The 24295-nt window shown below is 43.7% G+C and overlaps 1 protein-coding gene across 2 annotated transcripts in view; it reads left to right on the top strand.

The window, feature by feature from the left end:
• The window catches only part of SPAG16 (sperm associated antigen 16), a 1289960-nt gene that overhangs the window by 50149 nt on the left and 1215516 nt on the right, over positions 1-24295 (top strand). For both annotated transcript variants that reach the window (XM_069733408.1, XM_069733409.1), the window contains exon 3: positions 14199-14291. In XM_069733408.1, coding sequence (XP_069589509.1) covers positions 14199-14291 — 93 coding nt within the window. The remainder of the gene's footprint in view (positions 1-14198; positions 14292-24295) is intronic.

Below are 24295 nucleotides of genomic sequence, written 5' to 3'. Positions count from 1 at the left end.
CCTAACGCTCCCTATGCAACTCGCACAGCCTAAGGAACTAGCTAGCCCTGAAGATAGAAAAATAAAGCCTACCTTGCCTCAGAGAAATTCCCCAAAGGAAAAGGCAGCCCCCCACATATAATGAGATGAAAATACAAACACAGAGATAAAATAGATTTAGCAAAGTGAGGCCCGACTTACTGAACAGCCTGAGGATAGGAAAGGTTGCTTTGCGGTCAGCACAAAAACCTACAAAAAGACCACGCAGAGGGCGCAAAAAGACCCTCCATACCGACTCACGGTGCGGAGGCGCTCCCTCTGCGTCCCAGAGCTTCCAGCAAGCAAGACAACAATAAAAATAGCAAGCTGGACAGAAAAATAGCAAACCAAAGAAAAACAAGCAGGAAACTTAGCTTCTGCTGGGAAGACAGGTCACAAGAACGATCCAGGAGAGAACTAGACCAATACTGGAACATTGACAGGTGGCATGGAGCAAAGATCCCAGTGGAGTCAAATAGAGCAGCCAGCTAACGAATTAACCTCGTCACCTGTGGAAGGAAACTCAGAAACACCCACCAGAGGAAGTCCATGGACAGAACCAGCCGAAGCACCATCCATGACCACAGGAGGGAGCCCGACCACAGAATTCACAACACCCTCCCCCCAATTCCTAGTTTAAACACTCCTCCAACCTTCTAGCCATTTTCTCCCCCAGCACAGCTGCACCTTCCCCATTGAGATGCAGCCCGTCCCTAGCGTAGAGCCTGTAGCCAACTGAGAAGTCGGCCCAGTTCTGCAGGAACCCAAACCTCTCCTTCCTACAACAATTCTTGAGCCACTTATTAACCTCCCTAATCTCCCGTTGCCTCTCTGGCGTGGCACGTGGTACAGGCAGTATTTCAGAGAATACCACGTTGGAGGTCCTTGCTTTCAGCTTGCAGCCTAATACCCTGAAATCATCTTTAATGACCTTCCACCAACCTCTAACTTTGTCATTTGTGCCAATGTGCACCATGACCGCTGGTTAATCCAATAGATAACCACTTGTATGCAAAATAAATGTCATGCACTACTAGACATAAATCATCCCAAAGAAAACATGCAATACAAAGACTTATATAAAAATAATTAATTTTATTGATAATACAAAATATAGAAAAATAATATCATACACAACTAAAGCTGATAAAAATAAAAGCACACTATAATGGTATGATAAGATACCTAAAAAAATAGACCCTATATGGCACAGAAGATGCACAAAAAATGATGATGGATACCCAGATAACAATATATTATACACTACAACTACTAAAATAGGAAAATTGTATAACAAGTTACTAAATACCACTGTGCATAATAATAAAATATAAGAAATTATATATGATATATATATTTTGCACTACCCAACTATGATATGTGTAAAAAGTGCCACAAAGTCAAATGCAAAAATTAAGATATAAAAAAAATATAAAAAATATAATGTAGGATATGCAGAAAAATTCCTGCATATAGTGAAATTTTTTTTATATATATGTGCCAATATAAAGTGCAACAGTGCCAATATAATAATAAGCCTGGGTCCCAAATTTGTGCAACTACATGCAAATATAATATACTAAGTACCACTAGTGAAATACAGGTATATAGAAAGGTAACACTAGGTATTTATATTGCACAAAGCCACACTGCAGGTCTCTGCATAAAGTATAGGGTGTGCCAATATAAAGTGCAACAGTGCCAATTAAATAGAAAAAAACCAGCTCCTCCCAGTAATCTGTCCACCCGTTCAGCGATGTGTCGGACTCGAGTGCCAGGTAGGCATTACACCGTTCGATGATCCCTGTCTTTGTGACAGATTGCCCTATCTGTTCCCCTAATAATTGAGTCCCCCACTACCAGCACCTGTCTGGCCTGCCCTGCTCTCCTATTTCCCTCCTTACTGGAGCAGTCACTCCTCTGGCTTTCAGAGGACATGCCTGGCTGCAGCAGTGCTACCCCTGTACTGGCACCCCCCTCATCTGCCAACTTAGCAAACTTATTGGGGTGTTCCAGATCAGGACTAGCCTCCCTGGCACTCTTCCCTCTACCCCGCTTCTTAACTGTCACCCAGCTTGCTACTTCATTGTCCTGCAGCTCCATCCCACCATCCCCCCCATCTGTCCCATTGAGCGTCTGCTCCGTGAGCAGAAGACTCCTCTCCATATTGTCTATGGATCTCCGTGTTGCCAGCTGCACATTTAGAGTCAGAATCTGGGCTTCCAAATGCACAACGTGCTCACATCTCGCACAGCAGTATGCACCCTCGATCGGCTGCTCAAGGACTGCATACATGTGGCAAGATGTGCACTGGATGGCATTAGCAAGAGTGGAGCACATTTCCTAATGGGGATTGCACCAGACAGAAACGTTAAATAAAAAATAAATAAATACAAAGTATCAATTAAAAAAAATAAAAAACAGACAGCAATTCAGTACTTCCTCTATTGGAAACTCACTGACTCCAAAGTCACTGAATCACAAGTCACACTTACCGCCGTTCACACTCAGCTCGCTCACACTCGCTCTGCTGAAGATTTATAGATTTATAGCAATCCACCTTGCTGTCCAAATGCACTTCCAAAAAGGTTTTGATTCACCATTGAAAGTGCTTAACGCATGCCGCATGCATTAAAGAGTTATTCCTATCTTTATATGTGGGTTCAGCCAAATTGTGCTTGTAAATACAAGTTATTTTGGCAATTTATTGCGTCTTACGTTTCAGCTATTTTTGAGACATTGCTCATTGCCTTTGAGATCATCTGCCACTGATAGACAGCAGAGTGTACATCATGCCTACAAGCTCTTTTCTATTGAGCACGCTGTTACTTTCTAAGGCTAATTTCACATTAGCGTTTGAGTCCGCAGCGTGGTTCTACGGACTTCTTTCCTTCAGTTCCACCTACTTCTGCATGCGTCCTGCGTACCTATCTTTAACATTGGGTACGCAAGGACATTTGTTGTGTGCGGATAACATCCACGTGCGTCATTTTGACGTGTCTGCCGAACGCAACATGTTGCATTTTCGTGTGTTTGGCGGGCACGTCAAAATGACGCACGTGGATGCATCCGCATTCAACCAATGTCCCTGCATACCCAATGTTGAAGATAGGTACGCAGGACGCATGCAGAAGTAGGTGGAACTGAAGGAAAGAAGTCCGTAGCACCACGCTGCAGACTGAAACGCTAATGTGAACCCGGCTTAACATTCGCTAGCTTCAGGGTAGTACTTACAAACTACACAGCAACGGTGGTCTTCTACGACGAAACAAGCTATAAACCAAAGAAAAGCGTATATATGTCAAGAACAGCTGCAAATTTTTAGAAGCAGTAAATCCAACAATATCCACCTATGAAGATTGAATTAAAGGTTTATACCCAATATGTCGGGAGTTAAATCTTCACTGTAACATATGTTGTCTATCCAGAACTATCTGTAGATATTGTGGACAATTGGATTTGAATGTGGTTTTGTCCACAGCATGTCTGCAAGTGCTTCTCACAAAATTAGAATATCATCAAAAAGTTAATTTATTTCAATGCAAAAAGCGTCATTATAGAGTCATTACAAACAGAGTGATCAATTTCAAGTATTTATTTCTGTTAATGTTGATGATTATGAAAACCCAAAAGTCATTATCTCAGTAAATTAGAATACTTTATTGTTAGGAGTCGAGTTTCCTCTGCTGCACTGGGGGAATCTCGATCCGTCTCCGCTGCGGTCTCCCATTCTTCTCCAGCCGCGGTGGAGTCTGCTCAGCAGGGACGTCGATCCCAGCGTCTCGCACAGTCTGACTCTGTGCGAAGAGTTACTGCTGCTTTTCCTGCTTCTGCCATTGAAGCCAGTGCTGGGCAGCGGCGAGTGGACGTTTCTGGATCTAAGTCCTGCTTTTCTCTGTCTGAGCATGCCCAGGGCAGGATCTCCCGTTGGAGATCGAGGGTCACATGCTCAGGTATTGCAGCACATCCCATTGGTCCTCTTGGCAGGTCCTGAAAGGGCAAAACTTCTGGAGCTGCTTCCTGTGCTGCTACTATATAAACTGCGCATGACCGCACGGCCATGCGCTAGTATTGTCTTGTAAATATGTGTGTGTGTTGTGAGTGAAAGTCGCTCTTTAAATAACCCTCCCTTTTGAATGTCTGTTCGCGGAAGGTGTATGTTTGCTATCTAGCGCCCGACTTAACCAACAGCACGAAACACACATTACAGCTACCAGTTGCTGTGTCCGCCAGTACGGCGCCGTGCGCTTGCGCTGCACTTTCCTGACCCAAGCCTGGGTGGTTAGTGGCATCCGTCAGTGCGGCACCGCACGCACTCTTGTGCCATTATATTATTATTTATGTTCCTCTGACACACCCAGTTGCGGTGTTGTGCCAGCAAGTGTCTAATCGGACTTCAATCCTGTGTAGGGGTTGAGTCCGCTGACTTCTTGCTCGCGCTTTATGTGCGGTACTGTGGTCCTGTGACGCAACAGGATCGCTTCCTTCACGCAGGGTGAAGTTAACCCATGTGTGTATACTTAGTACCGCCATATAGTCCGTCTTACTAGCAGCAGGGTCTTTTACCTGCACGGTGGACCTCGGACTACGAACGCACCTAGTTTCTTATTATCTATACTTGGTGCGTTCCGCCGGTCCTTAACATAATACTAGCGCCAAGGTCTGGCTAGTAAATGATGGACGATCAGCGTTTACAGCGGTACATCCAGCAGCTGGAGGGAAGGTTGGCGGCTCTTGAGCGTTCAACCTCAGCTGTGGATGTCACTGCTGTCGCTGTTCAGGCTGCTAGTGTTGCTGCAGCCACTTTGTCATCTGCCGCTCCTGTCCCGACTCTAACTCTCCTCCCGCTTCCAGAGAAATTCTCTGGTGACAGTAAGTCTTGTAGGGGTTTCGTGAGTCAGTGCTCTATCCATCTCGAGCTTCTGGCCTCTCGTTTCCCTACAGAGCGGGCTAAGGTGGGATTTATAGTGTCTCTTCTATCAGACAGGGCGTTGCAGTGGGCTACGCTGCTGTGGGAGCGTAACGATCATGTGGTGCAGAGTGCTCCGTTGTTTCTGAGCACTCTGAAACAGGTCTTTTTAGGACCTCGTGTCACCCATGATACGGCGCTCCAATTGTTGGCATTGACTCAGGGCTCGCCCTTGGTCAGTCATTTTGCCGTCCACTTCCGCACCTTAGCATCTGAGCTGGAGTGGTCGGATAAAGCTCTCATTCCAATATTTTGGAGGGGGCTGGCTGACCACGTTAAGGACGCCCTGGCCACTAGGGAGATTCCCGCCACACTGGAGGAATTAATAACTCTATCCACTCGTATTGATGTCCGTTTTCACGAGCGGAGGTTAGAACGAGCCCAGTGTAGGCAGAGGTTTCGGCTGGCTCCCACCTTCGCCAAACCTTTGGAATCTCCAGACCAGGCTCCTGAGCGCCATGAGCCTGTGGTAGAGTCACGAGCGGGATCTAAGTCCCGGACCGCTCGTGCACTCCAGATTTGTCATCTTTGCCAACAGTCAGGACATCTTGCCTCCAGATGTCTCCAGCGGTCGAGGAAACGTGAGCGTCTAGTGGTAGTTGGTGGAGGTGCACTAGACACGGCGACGTTTGCCTCCAAATTGTCCTTTAAGGGGACAATAACATTGGGCTCATCCTCTCACTCGGTAGAACTCTGCGTGGATTCTGGGGCGGAGGGCAATTTTATGTCTTCAGCCTTTGCCCAACGTCATGCAATTCCTCTGGTCATGCTATCTCAACCAGTAACGGTACGAGTGGTGAATGGGTCGCAACTGCCCGCACAGATTACACATCAAACTATCCCTTTTACTCTGTCCATGTTACCATCTCATCAGGAGGTTATATCTACTCGTCATTCCTGAGGGAATTGATGAGGTTCTCTTAGGGATACCTTGGTTACGGTACCACTCTCCTCACATCGAGTGGTCCTCAGGAAGAATTCTGGGATGAGGTGAATCTTGTGGGAACAGGTGTCATCGAGAGTGCGTTCAGGTTGCTACTACAGAGGTACCCGCAGATCTTTCCTCTCTCCCCAAGCAATATTGGTCTTATGCAGATGTGTTCTCCAAAAAGGCAGCGGAGACCCTTCCGCCCCATCGCCCCTATGACTGTCCTATTGATCTCTTGCCTGGTGCTGAGCCTCCCCGGGGTCGAGTCTATCCATTATCTCTCCCGGAAACGGAGGCAATGTCTCAGTACATTCAAGAGAATTTGGCAAGAGGGTTCATCAGGAAGTCAGTGTCACCTGCTGGGGCAGGGTTCTTTTTCGTGCAGAAAAAGAGTGAAGAACTACGTCCATGCATAGACTACAGGGGTCTTAATGCTATCACAGTTAAGAACAAGTACCCTTTGCCTTTGATATCTGAGCTTTTCGATAGGCTTCGGGGAGCTAGAGTGTTTACTAAACTAGATCTGCGGGGTGCTTATAACTTGATTCGCATCCGTGAGGGGGACGAATGGAAAACGGCGTTTAACACCAGAGATGGGCACTATGAGTATCTGGTGATGCCCTTCGGGCTCTGTAATGCACCTGCCGTTTTCCAAGACTTTGTCAACGACATCTTCCGGGATATGCTTTCCACCTCGGTTGTAGTCTATCTGGATGATATCCTCATCTTTTCTCCAGATATTGACTCCCACCGGAGAGATGTTGGCAGAGTCTTCGACCTCCTACGGGCAAACTCTCTTTATGCGAAGTTGGAGAAGTGTGTGTTTGAGCAGGAGTCCTTACCTTTCCTGGGCTATATCATCTCCGCCCAGGGATTGGCTATGGATCCTGCCAAGCTACAGGCTGTGATGGACTGGCAAGAGCCCCATTCTCTTAAAGCGGTGCAGCGCTTTATGGGGTTCATAAACTATTACCGCCAGTTCATTCCCCACTTCTCAACTCTGGTAGCTCCCTTGGTGGCCCTCACCAAGAAGGGAGCGAATCCCAAATTGTGGTCGGAAGAGGTCTCCAAGGCCTTCACTTCTATTAAGTCCCACTTTGCTAGCGCTCCCACCTTACATCGTCCCGACGTGGATAAGCCATTCCTAATGGAGGTGGATGCCTCGTCCGTTGGTGCTTTAGCAGTCCTCTATCAAAAGGATGCTCAAGGTCGGAAGCATCCATGCTTCTTCTTCTCTAAGACCTTCACGCCAGCGGAGAGAACTACTCCATCGGGGACAGGGAGTTGCTAGCAATGAAGTTGGCCTTTTCGGAGTGGAGACACCTTCTAGAGGGTGCGCGGTTTCCCTTCCAAGTTTACACGGACCACAAAAATTTGGTCTATTTACAAACAGCCCAGCGGCTAAATTCTTGCCAGGCCAGATGGTCCCTGTTCTTCTCTCGGTTCCACTTTTCCCTTCATTATCTCGCCGGGGAGAAGAATATCCGTGCTGACGCTCTCTCTCGCTCCCTTATGTCAACTGAGGAGGAGGAAGAGGAGCCTCGGCTTATTGTCCCTTCCGAGAGCCTGAGAACCGTAGCGCCGGTTTCGCTAGAGTCTGTGCCTCCGGGCAAGACTTTTGTGCCCATTAATTTGCGACCGGAGGTTCTCTCTTGGGCTCATTCGTCCAGGGTGGGTGGACACTTTGGGACAAAGAGGACATCTGAGCTACTGGCGAGGACGTACTGGTGGCCGCATATGGTCCGGGATGTCAGGGATTATATTCTGGCGTGTGTCTCCTGCGGCAAAAATAAATCTCCGTGTCAAAGGCCAGCTGGGTTGCTCTATCCCTTGCCGGTGGCAGATAGGCCCTGGGAGATGGTCGGGATGGACTTTGTTGTGGGTTTACCCAAGTTTCGCAGCTGTACCATCATTTGGGTCATCACCGATCATTTCTCAAAAATGGTGCATTTGGTGCCGCTACCACGGTTACCTTCTGCACGGGCCTTGGCAGCGTTGTTCATCAAACACATCTTCCGCCTACATGGTATGCCTGACAAAATTGTCAGTGACCGGGGTCCCCAGTTTGCGTCTCGGTTCTCGAGAGAGCTTTGTCGTCTTCTTAGTATTGAGTTGAATCTCTCTTCCGCTTATCATCCCGAGACGAATGGGTTGGTAGAGAGGGCCAACCAGACCTTGGTCACATACCTGCGACATTTTGTTTCAGCCAGGCAGGATGACTGGGCATCCTTGCTATCATGGGCAGAGTTTGCACTGAACAACGCCGTAGCCGACTCCACTGGACAACCCCATTCCTCCTCAACTATGGTCAGCATCCACGGGTACCTGTGCCTATGCCCGTGTCTTCCGCCGACTCCAGGGTGGCAGACTGGGCTGTGGAGGCACGGGATATTTGGGACCGCACTCAGGATGCCATTCGGGCCTCTAAGGAGAGAATGAGGTCCTCCGCCGATGCTCATCGGCGCCCCGCTCCGACCTTTGCTCCTGGCGACTTGGTGTGGCTCTCCGCCCGTAACATCAGGCTGCGAGTTGAGTCCACTAAATTTGCTCCTCGCTACTTGGGTCCGTTCAAGGTCCTCGAGCAGGTTAATCCTGTGGTCTATCGTTTGGCCCTTCCGCCACGCCTGGGTATCACCGACACCTTTCATGTGTCCCTCTTGAAACCTGTGTATATGTCCCGGTTTTCCGAGTCATCTGCTGGGACATCGGGTTCGTCTACGGACGATTATGAGGTGAACGCTATTTTAGGGTGCAAGGTGGTACGTGGCAAAAAATTTTATTTGGTGGACTGGAAGGGTTATGGCCCCGAGGACAGGTCCTGGGAGCCTGTTGAGCACATTCGGGCCCTGCAGCTCATTGCTGCCTTCGAACGTGGTGAGGCCCAAGGAGGGGGGGCATGTTAGGAGTCGAGTTTCCTCTGCTGCACTGGGGGAATCTCGATCCGTCTCCGCTGCGGTCTCCCATTCTTCTCCAGCCGCGGTGGAGTCTGCTCAGCAGGGACGTCGATCCCAGCGTCTCACTCAGTCTGACTCTGTGCGAAGAGTTACTGCTGCTTTTCCTGCTTCTGCCATTGAAGCCAGTGCTGGGCAGCGGCGAGTGGACGTTTCTGGATCTAAGTCCTGCTTTTCTCTGTCTGAGCATGCCCAGGGCAGGATCTCCCGTTGGAGATCGAGGGTCACATGCTCAGGTATTGCAGCACATCCCATTGGTCCTCTTGGCAGGTCCTGAAAGGGCAAAACTTCTGGAGCTGCTTCCTGTGCTGCTACTATATAAACTGTGCATGACCGCACGGCCATGCGCTAGTATTGTCTTGTAAATATGTGTGTGTGTTGTGAGTGAAAGTCGCTCTTTAAATAACCCTCCCTTTTGAATGTCTGTTCGCGGAAGGTGTATGTTTGCTATCTAGCGCCCGACTTAACCAACAGCACGAAACACACATTACAGCTACCAGTTGCTGTGTCCGCCAGTACGGCGACGTGCGCTTGCTCTGCGCTTTCCTGACCCAAGCCTGGGTGGTTAGTGGCATCCGTCAGTGCGGCACCGCACGCACACTTGTGCCATTATATTATTATTTATGTTCCTCTGACACACCCAGTTGCGGTGTTGTGCCAGCAAGTGTCTAATCGGACTTCAATCCTGTGTAGGGGTTGAGTCCGCTGACTTCTTGCTCGCGCTTTATGTGCGGTACTGCGGTCCTGTGACGCAACAGGATCGCTTCCTTCACTCAGGGTGAAGTTAACCCATGTGTGTATACTTAGTACCGCCATATAGTCTGTCTTACTAGCAGCAGGGTCTTTTACCTGCACGGTGGACCTCGGACTGTGAACGCACCTAGTTTCTTATTATCTATACTTGGTGCGTTCCGCCGGTCCTTAACACTTTATAATTCCATCTTGAAAAAATGATTTTAAAATCGGAAATGTTGGCCCACTGAACGGTATTTTCACTAAATGCACTCAATACTTGGTCGAGGCTCCTTTTGCATCAATTACTGCATTAATACGGCGTGGCATGGAGGCGATCAGCTTGTGGCACTGCTGAGATGTTATGGAAGCCCAGGTTGCTTTGATAGCAGCCTTCAGCTCATCTGCATTGTTGGGTCTGGTGTCTCTCATCTTCCTCTTGACAATACCCTATAGATTCTCTATGGGGTCAAGGTCAGTCGAGTTTGCTGGCCAATCAAGCACAGTGATACTGTTGTTTGTAACCAGGTATTGGTACTTTTGGCAGTGTGGACAGGTGCCAACTCCTCCTGGAGAATGAAATTTCCATCTCCAAAAAGCTTGTTGGCAGAGGGAAGCATGAAGTGCTCTATAATTTCTTGGTAGACGGCTACATTGACTTTGGTCTTGATAAAACACAGTGGATCTACACCAGCAGATGACATGGCTCCCCAAACCATCACTGATTGTAGAAACTTCACACTAGACCTCAAGCAGCTTGGATTGTGTACCTCTCCACTCTTCCTCCAGACTCTGGGACCTTGAATGCCAAATGAAATGCAAAATTTACTTGCATCTGAAAACAACATCTTGGACCACTGAGCAGCAGTTCTGTTCTTTTTCTCCTTGGCCAGGTAAGACGCTTCTGGCTTTCTGTATTGGTCATGAGTGGCTTGACACAAGGAATGCGACACTTGTAGCCCATGTCCTGGATACGTCTGTATGTGGTTGCTCTTGAAGCAATGACTCCAGCAGCAGTCCACTACTGGTGACTCTCCCTCAAATTTTTGAATGGCCTTTTCTTAACAATCATTTCAAGGCTGCGGATATCCCAGTTGCTTGTACTCCTTTTTCTACAACACTTTTTACTTCCACTAAACACTTTTTAAATGCTTAGGAAGCATTTGCAAGGTTTTTTTGTTAATTATTCTAATTTACTGAGATAATGACTTTTGTGTTTTCATTGGCAGTAATCCATAATCATCAACAGTAACAGAAATAAACACTTGAAATAGATCACTCTGTTTGTAATGACTCTTTATAATATAGGAGTTTCACTTTTTGTATTGAAGAACTGAAATAAATTACGGTTACTTTTTTGATGATATTCTAATTTTGTGAGAAGCACTTTTATATAGAGGACTGTATGGATAAGTTTTTGTATATGAATTCTCATGTCCATACGGTTATGGTCCTTGAGCTACCAGAGCAAATTTCAGCTACAAAGCGGTGGCAAAAATATATCAAATAATTCTATTGCTTTAAAAGGCTCCTCAAGGAGCTTCAGAAGAGCGTATTTTACATCCTTGTGCTGTTCATATGCAAAAGGTGTATCATACGGACAGTACACGGACTGATGCAAGTCAGTAGCATAGTTCACATGACCATGTATACACCCGAACTACAGATCCACGTGTGTATAAAAAATGCAGCATTCGTTATGCCACATTCACACATCTCGGTGTCAGAGTGAGTACGTACCATGAATCAAAGACTGGCTGCTGCTCTCCTGACCTGAACTTGACAGCCTAATATTATATACGGTATATAAAGCCTGGGTCAGGCAATCTACATCTGGTCCCTGAATCATGCTCTGTTTTAGGATCCTGACATACAAATGTGTGAATATGGTATTACTTTAATCTCTCTTTCAGATTATACTAGCCCAATAAACTCAATTTGTGCGTTGAATAAACAGATGCCACTTGGACTCGATCCGTATGACCTCCAATGTTTAGAGATTCATTACCGTTATTAAAGAGAACCTGAAATCTGATTCATGCTGCCCAATACCTGTATGAACTTAGCCAGGTATGTTTGGCTCTGAAACTCTGAGACGTTTCAGAGAAAAATGTACTTTAGAGGCCACTGGGGACCAAGACCATACTGTAAATCGGTCGGACAGGCGGGTCCCAAATGGTTTGGCAACCGCACGCTGTCCAGGGTTGCCAGCTTGACTTTTTTTTAATGTTTTTTGGACAGCTTATCAAAACATCAAAGACAGACCATATTTTTTATGGACAATTTGTAAAACCATAATAAATCATTAAGATCATAAGCGTTATATTTCTACAGCCCATAATTCTGACATAAATATATCAGCTGCATTCACTGTGAACTGTAAAGTGATAGTTACAGTCAATATAATCTGTACAAGTTTCTTCAGCTCCAAAAAATTAATGGATGCCTCAAACTTTTTTTTTTTTTTACTGTCAGTGCAAAAAAGTGCTCAATTTTTGTGGACTGTTCATGAATTTCTGGACGGTTGGCAACGCTGTCCCCTCCCGCAGCTTCTACTAAGTGGACACAGCTGGAACTGGACAGGGGAGTGGTGACATCTGCTTGTCAAATTCATGATGGGTGGCAGCGTTTCTGGCGTGACATACAATTGTCAACCGCTATTAATTTATTTAGAGGCATAAACCTTAATAATGTACCAGGAGCGTCTGACTTCAGCATGCCCCCTCATCAAGACCGAAGCAAGGCCAAATTCTTTTTTTTTTTTTTTTTTTTTAAGATGCGGTGGTTATTTCCTTGTTATAATATATTATATCAATGCAATTTATATAAGATAAATGTTACCACTAATATATTTATTGTATTTTATATATGTGGCCATTCTACTATTATGCTATGTAGTTACTGAATCAGTTACTGCACTTTAATAATCATGGTTATTTACGCAATTGTAAATGAAGGTTTTTTTTTCTACAGCTTTTACCTTTTTTTATTTTTTTTTTGTGCTGGCTTTAAAGTCCAAATAAAAGCGGTTTCTTGCTGTTTTAATATATGCCGATGCTAGCTTTGGTAGCAAATGTAACTGAAGTTCACTTTTAGCATTACATTTCTATGGTCCCTCCGGTCTCCATCATTGACAAGTTAGTTTACCAATGTTCAAATTTTATTTTACATAATTCGAAGTAAATACATTTTTGCCATTGATTAGTAATGGTACAAATGCCTAACATCTTACAATAGTTTTTAGAAACGAAGGGGTTAAATGGAATGAGTTTGGTTCTGGCTTTCAGTTTCTTGTGTTGTTCCAGCCTCCCTGCTTTTGGTCGAGTCTTTTCAATTCCCTTGCGCAAATTATGATTTTCACTGAACCGTCTGTATTTTTGATTAACATTCACAGTCACGGCTATAGAGAAATGAACTTTCTTACTCAGCAAGACATGAATTAACCTTCCCATTGCTGTACTGTACATTTTCTGAATGTTTTAGATCTGTCACCGATATGTTACCATATTTATTTGATTTGAGGTTATTTAAATTTTGAAACTTAGCAATAACTCAAAATCTGCAAATTCAGAAGTAAACCTAGTTACAGGGATCAGGACAGTCCTATTTTCCATGTGCAGTGCGGGGGCCTATAGTATGTGCGTCATAGAGGGGCAGGTCAGCTCCGTACCTTTCATTATGAGCAAAAGTTGGGCAAAGAGCAGCTCTTTCTGGAGAACGCTACCTGACAGTAAGGGCATTTTGACCATGTTTTTTGCCAAAACCTTCTCTCCGGGCAGGAAAAAATGCTGTGCTTAGGTTTAGCAGCATTTTCTTAGCGCAGATTACATGTATGTTTTATCCACAGTAATCTTTATTTTTATTTTTTTTTTTTTATATAGCGCTAACATATTCCGCAGCGCTTTACAGGTTGCACACATTATCATCACTGTCCCCGATGGGGCTCACAATCTAGAATTCCTATCAGTATGTCTTTGGAATGTGGGAGGAAACCGGAGTGCCCGGAGGAAACCCACGCAAACACGGAGAGAACATACAAACTCTTTGCAGATGTTGTCCTGGGTGGGATTAGAACCCAGGACCCCAGCGCTGCAAGGCTGTTGTGCTAACCACTGCGCCACCGTGCTGCACAGTACATGTTAAATAAAATTATTTCTCCAGCTTAAACGTAGCAAAATCTGTTTTCTGCAAGTTTTTTTTTTCTGCAGCATTTATTCACTTTCTCACTGCTTTTTATAGGTGAAAAAACACTGCAAAGACACTGAAAGAATTGACACACTGCAGATTTTAAAAAATCCTGCAGTTCTCAAGTTCAATCAGAAAAAATACACAACCGTGTGCACGAGATTTCTGAGATTTTGCAGTACCTGCTGTATAGTGCAATACTGTGCCCCTGGCTTTCAGTTTTGGTTGGGTTTTGCTCGACAGTGCCCCTTTTGAGCAAGTAGATTATTAAGGATAGCCATAGTATCGCCTGATTTTGACTAGACTAGCCTAAAAAAGGCCCTGCATTTCAGCAATAATCTGTCGGTTTTGCTGATTTTATTAAATATGCCATGTCTTTATATACCTGTAATGTCTTGTGGTGTTCTCCTTGTAGATCCCAGCTGATGACGACTTCAGTTTTACAGATGGGGATGAACATCTTTTAAGGGCAGTACATACAGTTCAAGAACAAACTGAGGATGCTAAGGTCAGTATGTGTTTATTTGTGTGTTGGTTTATCGCCGTAGATCTATTACAAAAAATGATTTTAAGAATTCAATGGGGCATATTTTTCAAAATAGTCTAAGTTTTAAACTGTGCAAACGTGAACTAGATTGTCTTGAAATTCTCCACATTTCTCATAGTGATGTTTGGGAAATCTGGCTAGTTTTAAGACCATTGGCTTACCATTACTTTATGCTAAAAATTTGCAACAACTGTTCAGTGAATTTTTGATGCACGGTGTTGCATTTCAAGCTACTCTCCTCTAACAATATAAGGTACATCCATTTTAAGTGAGGCCACACTCCCTTGTCAAACAAGCCACATAAAGTGTCTAAAACACAATAGATATGGTGCCAGTGTATTGGTTTTGTTTACTTGTTTGTTTTTATGCTCTTTCCTATTTTGTTTGCTTTTTTTTCATTTTTTTTACACTCTGTACTCTAAGGTCTTAAAAGACCTTTTTGGGACATTTTAATACATTATTTTTATTTCTGATTTTTGCCTGTAGCTGTGGCTGATATACTGGGGGGTTCCACATTACTGTTATAGCTCCTTTTAAAAGAAAATGTCCAACAAAAATTGTGAGGTTCATTTTTTCTCTATTACTCCATTTAAAACAAAATAGGGCTAAAGGACAATTGTGTTTTTTTTTTTTTTTTTTTAAATTCTCATTTCCCATTTTCTAAAATTTCTGTTGAACATTTCTGGGCTCACAGGAGAGGTCTTAACTTAATCTGTTGGTGACGACCACTTGGCTTGGACCTGCACTGATTGGCAGAATGAGGGATTTTTATACCGGAATGGTAACTATTATCCCCATAATGGTGCGGAAATGCACATGTACAACCACTGCTTTATTCATTTCTATGTTGCTGCAGGAAAATGCTTAACGCAGTGCTCAGCATCCCCAGTATTTTTTTTGGTCTGTTTTAAATTTTGCTTCTCCGTTGCCGAATTATTAGCAATGAAATTATTTGACACCAAACTAGTTAATTTTTTTGAAGTTCATTAGTTGTTTTAGTGATGAACGAATGTACTTGGATAGCCGAGCATGCTCGTGTGCTAAACAAGTGTCGACGTTCTTGAATAATATATTCGAGTCCCTGCAGCTGCATGTCTCACCGCTGTTCGACAGCCACAATACATGCAGGTATTGCCTTTTTGTTTGCCAATCCCTGCATGTGTTGAGGCTGTCAAACAGCTGCGAGAGGTCCAGGCGTAGGGACTCTAACATATTTTTCTAGCACGCCGAAGAAACTCGGATAACACCTTATCCGAGCACGTTTGCTCATTACTAGTGTTTTTCAGTGGAGCCGTGTAATCCTTCCCCTTGTATGATGTTGCCCAATCAAAAGCAGGCAGCAGCACTCCTTCTGCATGAGTCAGTGTAGGGGAAAGAACCTCTTTTGCTCTTTTTGCTTTCCAGCTCCTGTAAAAAGTGTAGCTGGAAGGGCAGTGCAGCTGAGTTTAACTGCACCACAGTATGAACCCTTACATCAGATTTTCTCCCCTTATGTCACTGTCCTCTCTGCTGTATGGCCCCTCCCTTGTCTGCCTGTCTGGGGCTGAGAGCTCAAAGGGTCAGTAATTAGCCTGTTAAGATTATAGCTTTTACTATCATCATTAGGAAAAGCCAGATGATGCAAATTTCCTAGCTTAATAAAAACCCAGCATCCTCTAATGTTCTGCCAACTGTGAAAATTGTGAAGGCCCACAAATTAGGAGAAGGCTATAAAAAGATAGCAAAGCATTTTCAAGTTGCCCTTTCCTCAGTTTGAAATGTAATTAAGAAATGGCGGTTAACAGTATACAGTGGATGTCAAGATAAGTTCTGGAAGACAAAGCAAATTTTCAGGGAGAGCAACTCGTAGGATTGCAAGAGGGGCAAGTCAGAATCCCGTTTGACTGTAAAAGACCTTTAAAAATATTAAGCAGACTATGGAGTTGAGGTACATTGTTCTGCTGTTCAGAGACACTTGCACAATAATTCAGCATCAGAAATATGCAAAAGTACATCTAAACAAGCCTGATGCATTTTTGAAACAAGTCCTGAGGACGGATGTGGTTAAAATAGAACACTTTGGCCACAATGATCAAAGGTATGTGTGCAGACAAAAGGACAGAATTTCAAGAAAAGAACCTCTCGCCAACCATTAAGCAAGGGGGTGGATCAAAAACCAAAGAAAAACAGAAGACCGCACTAACAGCTGGTTCTATCACCAGGATAAATTAAGCATGATTCAGATACCAAGAAGCTGAATTGGAAATTAGGTGCTCACGCTGAAATTAAGTCCAAATCACCGCTGCATGAAGATAGAAGAAAAGCGGGCACTCACCATCCAAATAAAATCCAAACTTTATTCTGACATCATGTCAAATGCAGGGCAGGCAGGGAAACACGGGCTTCCACAAGACGACGGCCGTTTTGCGCAGTTGCACTTCCACGGGTCTTGACACTGACTAAGGGTGGGTGGAACCATTATAACAACATCCGCTGCTAGGTTACCTCCCCACCCCTAGCATCATAACATCCTACTTTACAATAAAAACAAGGGGGTGGATCAATCATGCTTTGGGGTTGTGTTGCAGTCAATGGCACGGGGAACATTTCACGGGTAAAGGGAAGAATGGACTCAAAATTATATACTAATGAACCACCTGCGCTCGTGAACCAAGTGGAATGCTAGCAATACAGAGGCATAGACGGAACCACTGGCGTACAGTTAAGTACAGTAAGTATGAGAGGCCAAAAAGTGAATAGTATACTGGAAGTCTCCTATTACGGTGGCATGAGGATATGTCCACTACGGACCGACAGCAATGGAGTGCCCGCAATTAGTGTAACATCCACTTACTGGTATAGAAGGTCCGAGTGGCTGTGGAGAGCAGTGGGAGTCCCAGACTAGCATCGGCTGATGTGCTGGGCTGCAATATGAGATTGCCGTAGAGTGCTGGGACCGGCTGTATCCAGAACAGGCGCTGAACGCTGGGGCGTCTGAAGAGGTAAGAACCCTCGACTCCTGGCGTGCCCCGGCCGGAAGCAACGCCAGAGCGATAGCGGTGTGTGGAGGGGGCGTGGCTAGGATCGTGACGTCACGGATAGGGCGGGCTTAGCAACGGGGAACCAATCCAACGCGTTTCGAAGGAGGTACTCCTTCTTCGTCATCTTCCTTTATTAGCCTATTCCCCTATTTCCTCCATCGTCCGTAGTGTACAGCGCCAGTGTTTATTACTCCGTAAAGGGAAGAATGGATGCAATGAAATTTCAGCAACTTCTTGATGAAAACATAACCTCATCTGTAAGAAAGCCGAAAAGAGGATGGCTTCTACAAATGGATAATGATCCTAAACACATGTCAAAATTCACAGTAGACTACCCCCAAAAGGTGCAAGCTGAAGGTTTTCCAATGCCCCTCACTGTCCCGTGATCTTAATATCATTGAAAATGTATGGCTAGATCTCAAAATATCAATGCATGCAAGACGATCCAGGAATTTCACAGAAGTGGAAGAATTTTCCATGGAAGAATGGATGAAAATCCCTTAAACAAGAATATAAAGACTGGATGACTAGAAAAAGTGTTTACAAACTGTCGGGAAGATTCTAGGTACTAACCATACAGGGTACCGAAACTTTTGCATCTGCCCACTTTCCTTTTCTGTAACATTTAAAATATAAACCATGTATGAATATGTAATGTCTATTGTCTGTACAAGTCCCCATACTGCTCAAAAAAAATAAAGGGAACACTAAATTCCCACATCGTAGATATCACTGAATTAAATATTCCAGTTGCAAATCTTTTTTCATTACATAGTGGAATGCGTTGAGAAGAATAAAACATACAATTGATCAATGTACATCAAAATTAATATTCCATTGAGGTCTGAATTTGGAATGATACTCAAAATTAAAGTGGAAAATCAAAATACAGGCTGATCCAACTTCAGTGGAAATGCCTCAAGACAAGGAAATGATGCTAAGTAGTGTGTGTGGCCACCAAGTGCCTGGTGCCTGTATGACCTCCCTACAACGCCTGGGCATGCTTCTGATGAGGCGGCGGATGGTCTCCTGAGGGATCTCCTCCCAGACCTGAACTAAAGCCCCCGCCAACTTCTGGACAGTTTGTGGTGCAACTTGACGTTGGTGGATGGTGCTAGACATGATGTCTCAGATGTGTTGAATCAGATTCAGGTCTGGGGAACGGGCGGGCCAGTCCATAGCTTCAATGCCTTCATCTTGCAGGAACTGCTGACACACTCCAGCCACATGAGGTCTGGCATTGTCCTGCAGTAGAAGGAACCCAGGGCCAACTGCACCAGCATAAGGTTTCACAGGGGGTTTGAGGATCTCATCTCGGTACCTAATGGCAGTCAGGCTACCTCTGGTGAGCACATGGAGGGCTGTGTGGCCCTCCAAAGAAATGCCACCCCACACCATTACTGACCCACTGCCAAACCGGTCATGCTGGAAGATGTTGCAGGCAGTAGATCACACTCCACGGCGTCTCCAGACTGTGTCACATCTGTCACATGTGCCCAGTGTGAACCTGCTTTCATCTGTGAAGAGCACAGGGCGCCAGTGGTGAATTTGCCAATCGTGGTGTTCTGTGACAAATGCCAAGTGTCCTGCACAGTGTCAGGCTGTGAGCACAACCCCCATCTGTGGACATTGGGCACTGAGACCATCCTCATAGACTCAGTTTCTAACCGTTTGTGCAGACACATGCACATTTGTGGCTTGCTGGAGCTCATGTTGCAGGGCTTTGGCAGTGCTCCTCTTGTTCCACTTTGCACGAAGCCTGAGGTAGCAGTCCTGCTGCTGGGTTGTTGCCCTCCTACAGCCCCCTCCACATTTCCTGGTGTACTGGCCTGTCTCCTGGTAGTGCCTCCAGCCTCTGGACACTATGCTGACAAACACAGCAAACCTTGCCACAGCTCGCATTGATGTGCCTTCCTGGATCAGCTGCACTACCTGAGCCACTTGTGTGGGTTGTAGAGTCCGGTCTGTGGTCCCCACCTGCAGAGCCACTCCTTTATTCAGTGTGTCTTGATAATTGCCAATAATTTCCATCTGTTGTGTATTCCATTTGCATAACAGCATGTGAAATTGATTGTCAAACAGTGTTGCTTCCTAAGTGGACAGTTTGATTTCAGAGAAGTTTGATTTACTTGGAGTTATATTCTGTTGTTTAAGCGTTCCCTTTATTTTTTGAGCAGTGTATATATAACCCTGAAAAAAAGCAAACCTTTTCTAGAGAAAGCAGAGCCTTAGAATGGTTATAGCATGGCCAAATTCAACGTTCTTAATATCCTTAAAAAGAAGCAATGCAGTGGCATGATTAATAACACAAAGAGACTGGAAGAGAATGGAAGACAGTTAAACTGGATGTTTGCAGAATTCTTTCCTTCTTCACCCAGCCAATTCAAGATCATGATCAGGAAGGTGGCCGTATTTATATAGTCAATGTCGACAATCAAAAAACGCCTTCATAAATGTTTGGTCTCTGATACAGATTAGAATAGGTTCAGACTTATACAGTGCTTTATGCCAAGCAGTACTCCGTGGTTTCCATTGGATTCCTTGAAAAACTGTATTCCAATGGGAACTTCGATGGAGTCATTCATGTTAATGGAGCTGATGTAGGCACTGTGGAAACATTATGGCCTCTGTTCTGAAAGTATTCATTTTTTTCTGTCATGCACAACATTAACCACATTTTTGTCAGAAAAAGATGGATTCTGAAAGAATAGAGGTCATGCAGTATCCACAGTGACTCTGTCAACTCCATTTAAGTGAATAGCTCTCTGGGGGAATACAGTTTTGCAGGGGTATCCAATGAAAATTACAGCGTAGTGCTTGGGGTAGAGCACTGTATAAGTTTGAGGCTAGTCTTAGCTGGTCAAATGACCGTTTAATGCATTTGGGGATCTCCCAGCTTTACCTTGAAAGATTATGTTCAGGTAGAGCAGGATTGGATGGCAAATTGAAATGCCTGATCCTTTTGTTTTGCAGATAGTAAGCCTCTGCCAGAGGATTTTGTCAGTAACTTTTTCAATTTCTATTGAAAACACTTTACTATTTGTTCAAGAGTTTGTGTGTATAGGGAGTCAGGAGAGAGAGCGGTCAGCCTTTAAATATGGTAGATCATTAGATCTTTAGTTTTGTTTCGACACAATTTGGTGTAGTTTATTATTTTTACTCTTCATATAACATAGTTAGCAATGCATACTTGTATATCGTTTCTCCATTTTTGTTAGATCTTAAAGAAATAAAGGTGCATCTGTATGTGCTATGGCATGTAAATATGAAATGTGAATAGGATTGCTGCTCTAGATAATAAGAAAAAATGGAGATATTTACCCCTTATTTTTTCCAATTCATGCATGCCCAGCAACCAACAACAAGGCGATCTCCGGTTTGCTGGCAACCTGTCTAATATGAATCCTCTCGTAGGTTTAAACCTGAATATATGAGTAGGTAGAATCCTGCTGCAATTAAAACCACTACCCATAAATTCATAAACCTAAGTGAGGATTCACATTCGGCAGGTTCCCAGCAAACTGGAGATCGCCTTGTCGTTGGCTGCTGGGCATTCATGAATTGGCCACATTATGTGCTAAGCATCTCCATTTTTTTCTTATTATCTAGAGCAGTAATGCTATTCATATTCCATATTTACATACTTTTAGCACTATAGAGAACAACTTTATTTGTTTATGTATAGAGATGTCTACTCTTAGTTCGCACCTGTACACATCAGTTTTCTGATTTAGAAGTGACAGTCAGTCTTTTGTTTTTTGTTAGATCCTTACTTATATATATGTAGAGCACAACAAATTCATATTGTAATGCTGTGCTGCACATCTTTTCCAAAGATGAACCTCCAAGTCTATTATGCCCGAATGAAAGCAAATGAGATTCTTTTTTTTATGAACACTTTTGACAGGTTTATATTTCCATTGTTCTTCCAAAATCGCTGCTAGAAATAAGTTTAATTGTTTTGTTGGCTAAATTAAAAGGTTTGTTAAAAGGTAGCATTGCTGTAAATTGGTTTTATTTTATTTATTGTGATTACTGCACACTTTAATTATCTTTTTATTACAGAAGGTCATATTCGCCGAGATTGGAGACACGGCTCTGCATAATATTGCAAACTTGACAAAAGGAAAATGTTCACAGCGGGCTTTTTCTATGTTTTTATAGCTTCACCGCTGTCTGGTTTGCGTTTAGAGGACACATCAAATTTAGGACAAAATATCCTCCCAACAGGAGGTTAATGTGTCGCTACCATATGGGTGTGATTCAAGGTTGTTGGACATGCTGTGTTGTCATTCGATATTTTGGTGAACATAGAATAGTTTCTTTCCTTCCACATTTCTATAGTGAGAGCTTGAAACTTGACCAGATTTATCTGGGGCAGGCAGCCAGTTCAAGCCTTGCCGCAGAGTGTTTTATGGGCTTATAAATTGTGTCTGGTGAGGCATCCAAACACTCTCTCAATTTGTGCATTTACTTTGGAGCATTCTTATTTCAAGGACGCATTGCCTGCAGGGCAAACGCTTCAACAAATGGAAAAAAAGAAGGACAAAGATAAAGAGGAGATGCTGCCAGAACATTGCGATACAAATAGATGACTAGGCAAACATACAGTAATCGAGGGAAACTAAATATTCATGACCACATCCTACGCTGTATTATATCTTCTTTTGTCAGCACGGGAGAACATTTATAGGCTAATCAATAATATTATTCAAATAAGGGAAACCGCTTAGTTATAGATATATCTGCATACTCAAGATTTCCTGGGTTTTATTGCGCCCAATGTCCATGCTTGCGGCACAGAAACAATGTAGACCTAAAGGATTTGAAGGTACACTGGTGGGGGGGGGGGTAGAGTGGTATAGCTCCCATTATTCAAGAGAGAATATACATTTATTCAGATATTGAGTTGAAGTTAAAACCATTGCTATAACATAGGGATCATGGAAAGTGGTAGACACAGACCCCTTCATTGGCGATTTCTGTAAATTGGAAACAGGGCTTTATTGGAAATGCAACGCAAGTTTTGTAAACCATTCAAATGTTTGTTCTGACTTTCAACCAAAAGACTTTTTCATGCAAAAGATCATACTGGAAGTAGCACAAAAACATCACTGCACTTGTTTGACTGGTAAAAATGTGACTTCATTGAAGACTTTTTTTTTTCAGTTCACTAAGGAATGTTTCCAGTTGCTGCTCATAAAAGCCAATGGGTAGAGACAGAGGGGATGATGAGGATGGAGATGCTAGAGGCAGAAACAGACACCTTGCTGCCAGTTCACACGAAACGAGACACTTACCGTATATTAAAAAAATAATACATTTATACAGCAGGTTTTTGCTACCTCATCTGACAGCAGCATGTTACGGGCAAAGAGAAGCTGAATCAAATGATGTATTAGATTACTGGGTACAGCCGTTCTCACACAGAGTTTTTAGATTTAGGGATTGAGGAAGCTTCTCCCGCCAACACCAGGCTCGGTATATACAATGTCTATAGACAGTGAGCTGCCTATCAAAGGAGGGGCGGTGCTGGACTAGGATGTAGGAGCTGTTGAGTCATAGCAATGATAGACTACTGGTGCAAGACAATCATTGCATGCAGACAAAGCTATGGAGCTTGAAGAGAGGCTTTGCTGTAATCTGTGTTTTAACCCCCTACAGCATGATGTCTTCAGATTATACAGCAAAAATCTGCCGACAGCCACTAACTATTCCACTACATTAAGGGTAATGCTGCTATATTGTTGATGGTGTGGCTGACCAAAGATTTGTTGGCTGTTTCCTTTTGCCAGTCAGAATAATTGAGTTACTTAGAGCTGTAATACATGCACAGTATATACTCATTCTTTGCACCGGTCTCAATAAAACGAATGATGGAGTAACATGCACTTAGTATATTAAAGGGATTGTGTTACAAGGTTTTTGCCACCTAATTTGAGAGCTGCATAATGTAGGGGCAAAGACGACGAATCTAGCAATGTATGACCTACAGGACTCCTTTCTGCAGTTTTGATAAAATCTGTTTTATCAGGAGATTATCTAGAACTAGAAGATTAGTAAACCTGCTGCCATGTAGCACCCCTATATTCATGAATTCATGAGCTCTTTGTAACCACGCCCCTCCACCCCTGATTGGCAGATTTCTGCCTATGCACAGAGTACACAAAAGCTGCCAATCCGTTGTGTGGACGGCGTTATACATGGCTAAGCATTCAGAGAACTGCTAGATCTGCTGCCGAGAAAACTGTGATTTTATTAAACGGACAACAAGCAATCCAATAAGTAACATATCTCTGGAATCAGGGTTTCTGACCCTACATCACGCTGATCTCTCATGGTTTAACAAAAACTTAATTTTCTCTAAGAGGTACATATGCCTTTTAACCCATTCAATGGGGCCCCGTTGCCTATGCACTGGGTACATTTTTTACACAATTTATGTTTGTTACTAAAACAGATGAGGCAGATGGAATATTCCTAACATTACATCGGCATATCCTATCTTTTATAGATATTCTCAATCACAGGGCAGAGATGAATGATGAATAATAGTAGTGGATGCCACTATACAGTTTCGCATTTATTTTCCTTGTTTCCGGTCAACTAAGATATTGAGAAAAAAAAAAGAAAAGAAAATTGCCCTGAGTATGACAGTGAAAGTTGGGATTATTTTTAGAAGCTGGAAAGCGGCATAGAGAACTGTCAGGGCCTCTTAGAGCAGATGGGCAAACTTTTTTTCTTTAGATATTCATCATTTTTTGTGGTCTTTTGAGTTACGTGATCTGCCAGTGGGCCAGATATATGCAAATAGGGTTTTTACCTAGGATGTTGTGTTTTTTGTTTTTTTTATTCTTGGAGTTTTAATTTCCCATAATATTGATGATTGCCATGGTTAGTTACAAATTACACATCTACAGCTATGACTTCTTCAGAAAACACAAT

Source organism: Ranitomeya imitator, chromosome 7 (assembly GCF_032444005.1).
Source record: "Ranitomeya imitator isolate aRanImi1 chromosome 7, aRanImi1.pri, whole genome shotgun sequence".
NCBI lineage: Eukaryota > Metazoa > Chordata > Amphibia > Anura > Dendrobatidae > Ranitomeya > Ranitomeya imitator.
Note: the sequence above shows the minus strand (reverse complement) of the source record. Positions and strands in the feature narration are given on the sequence as shown.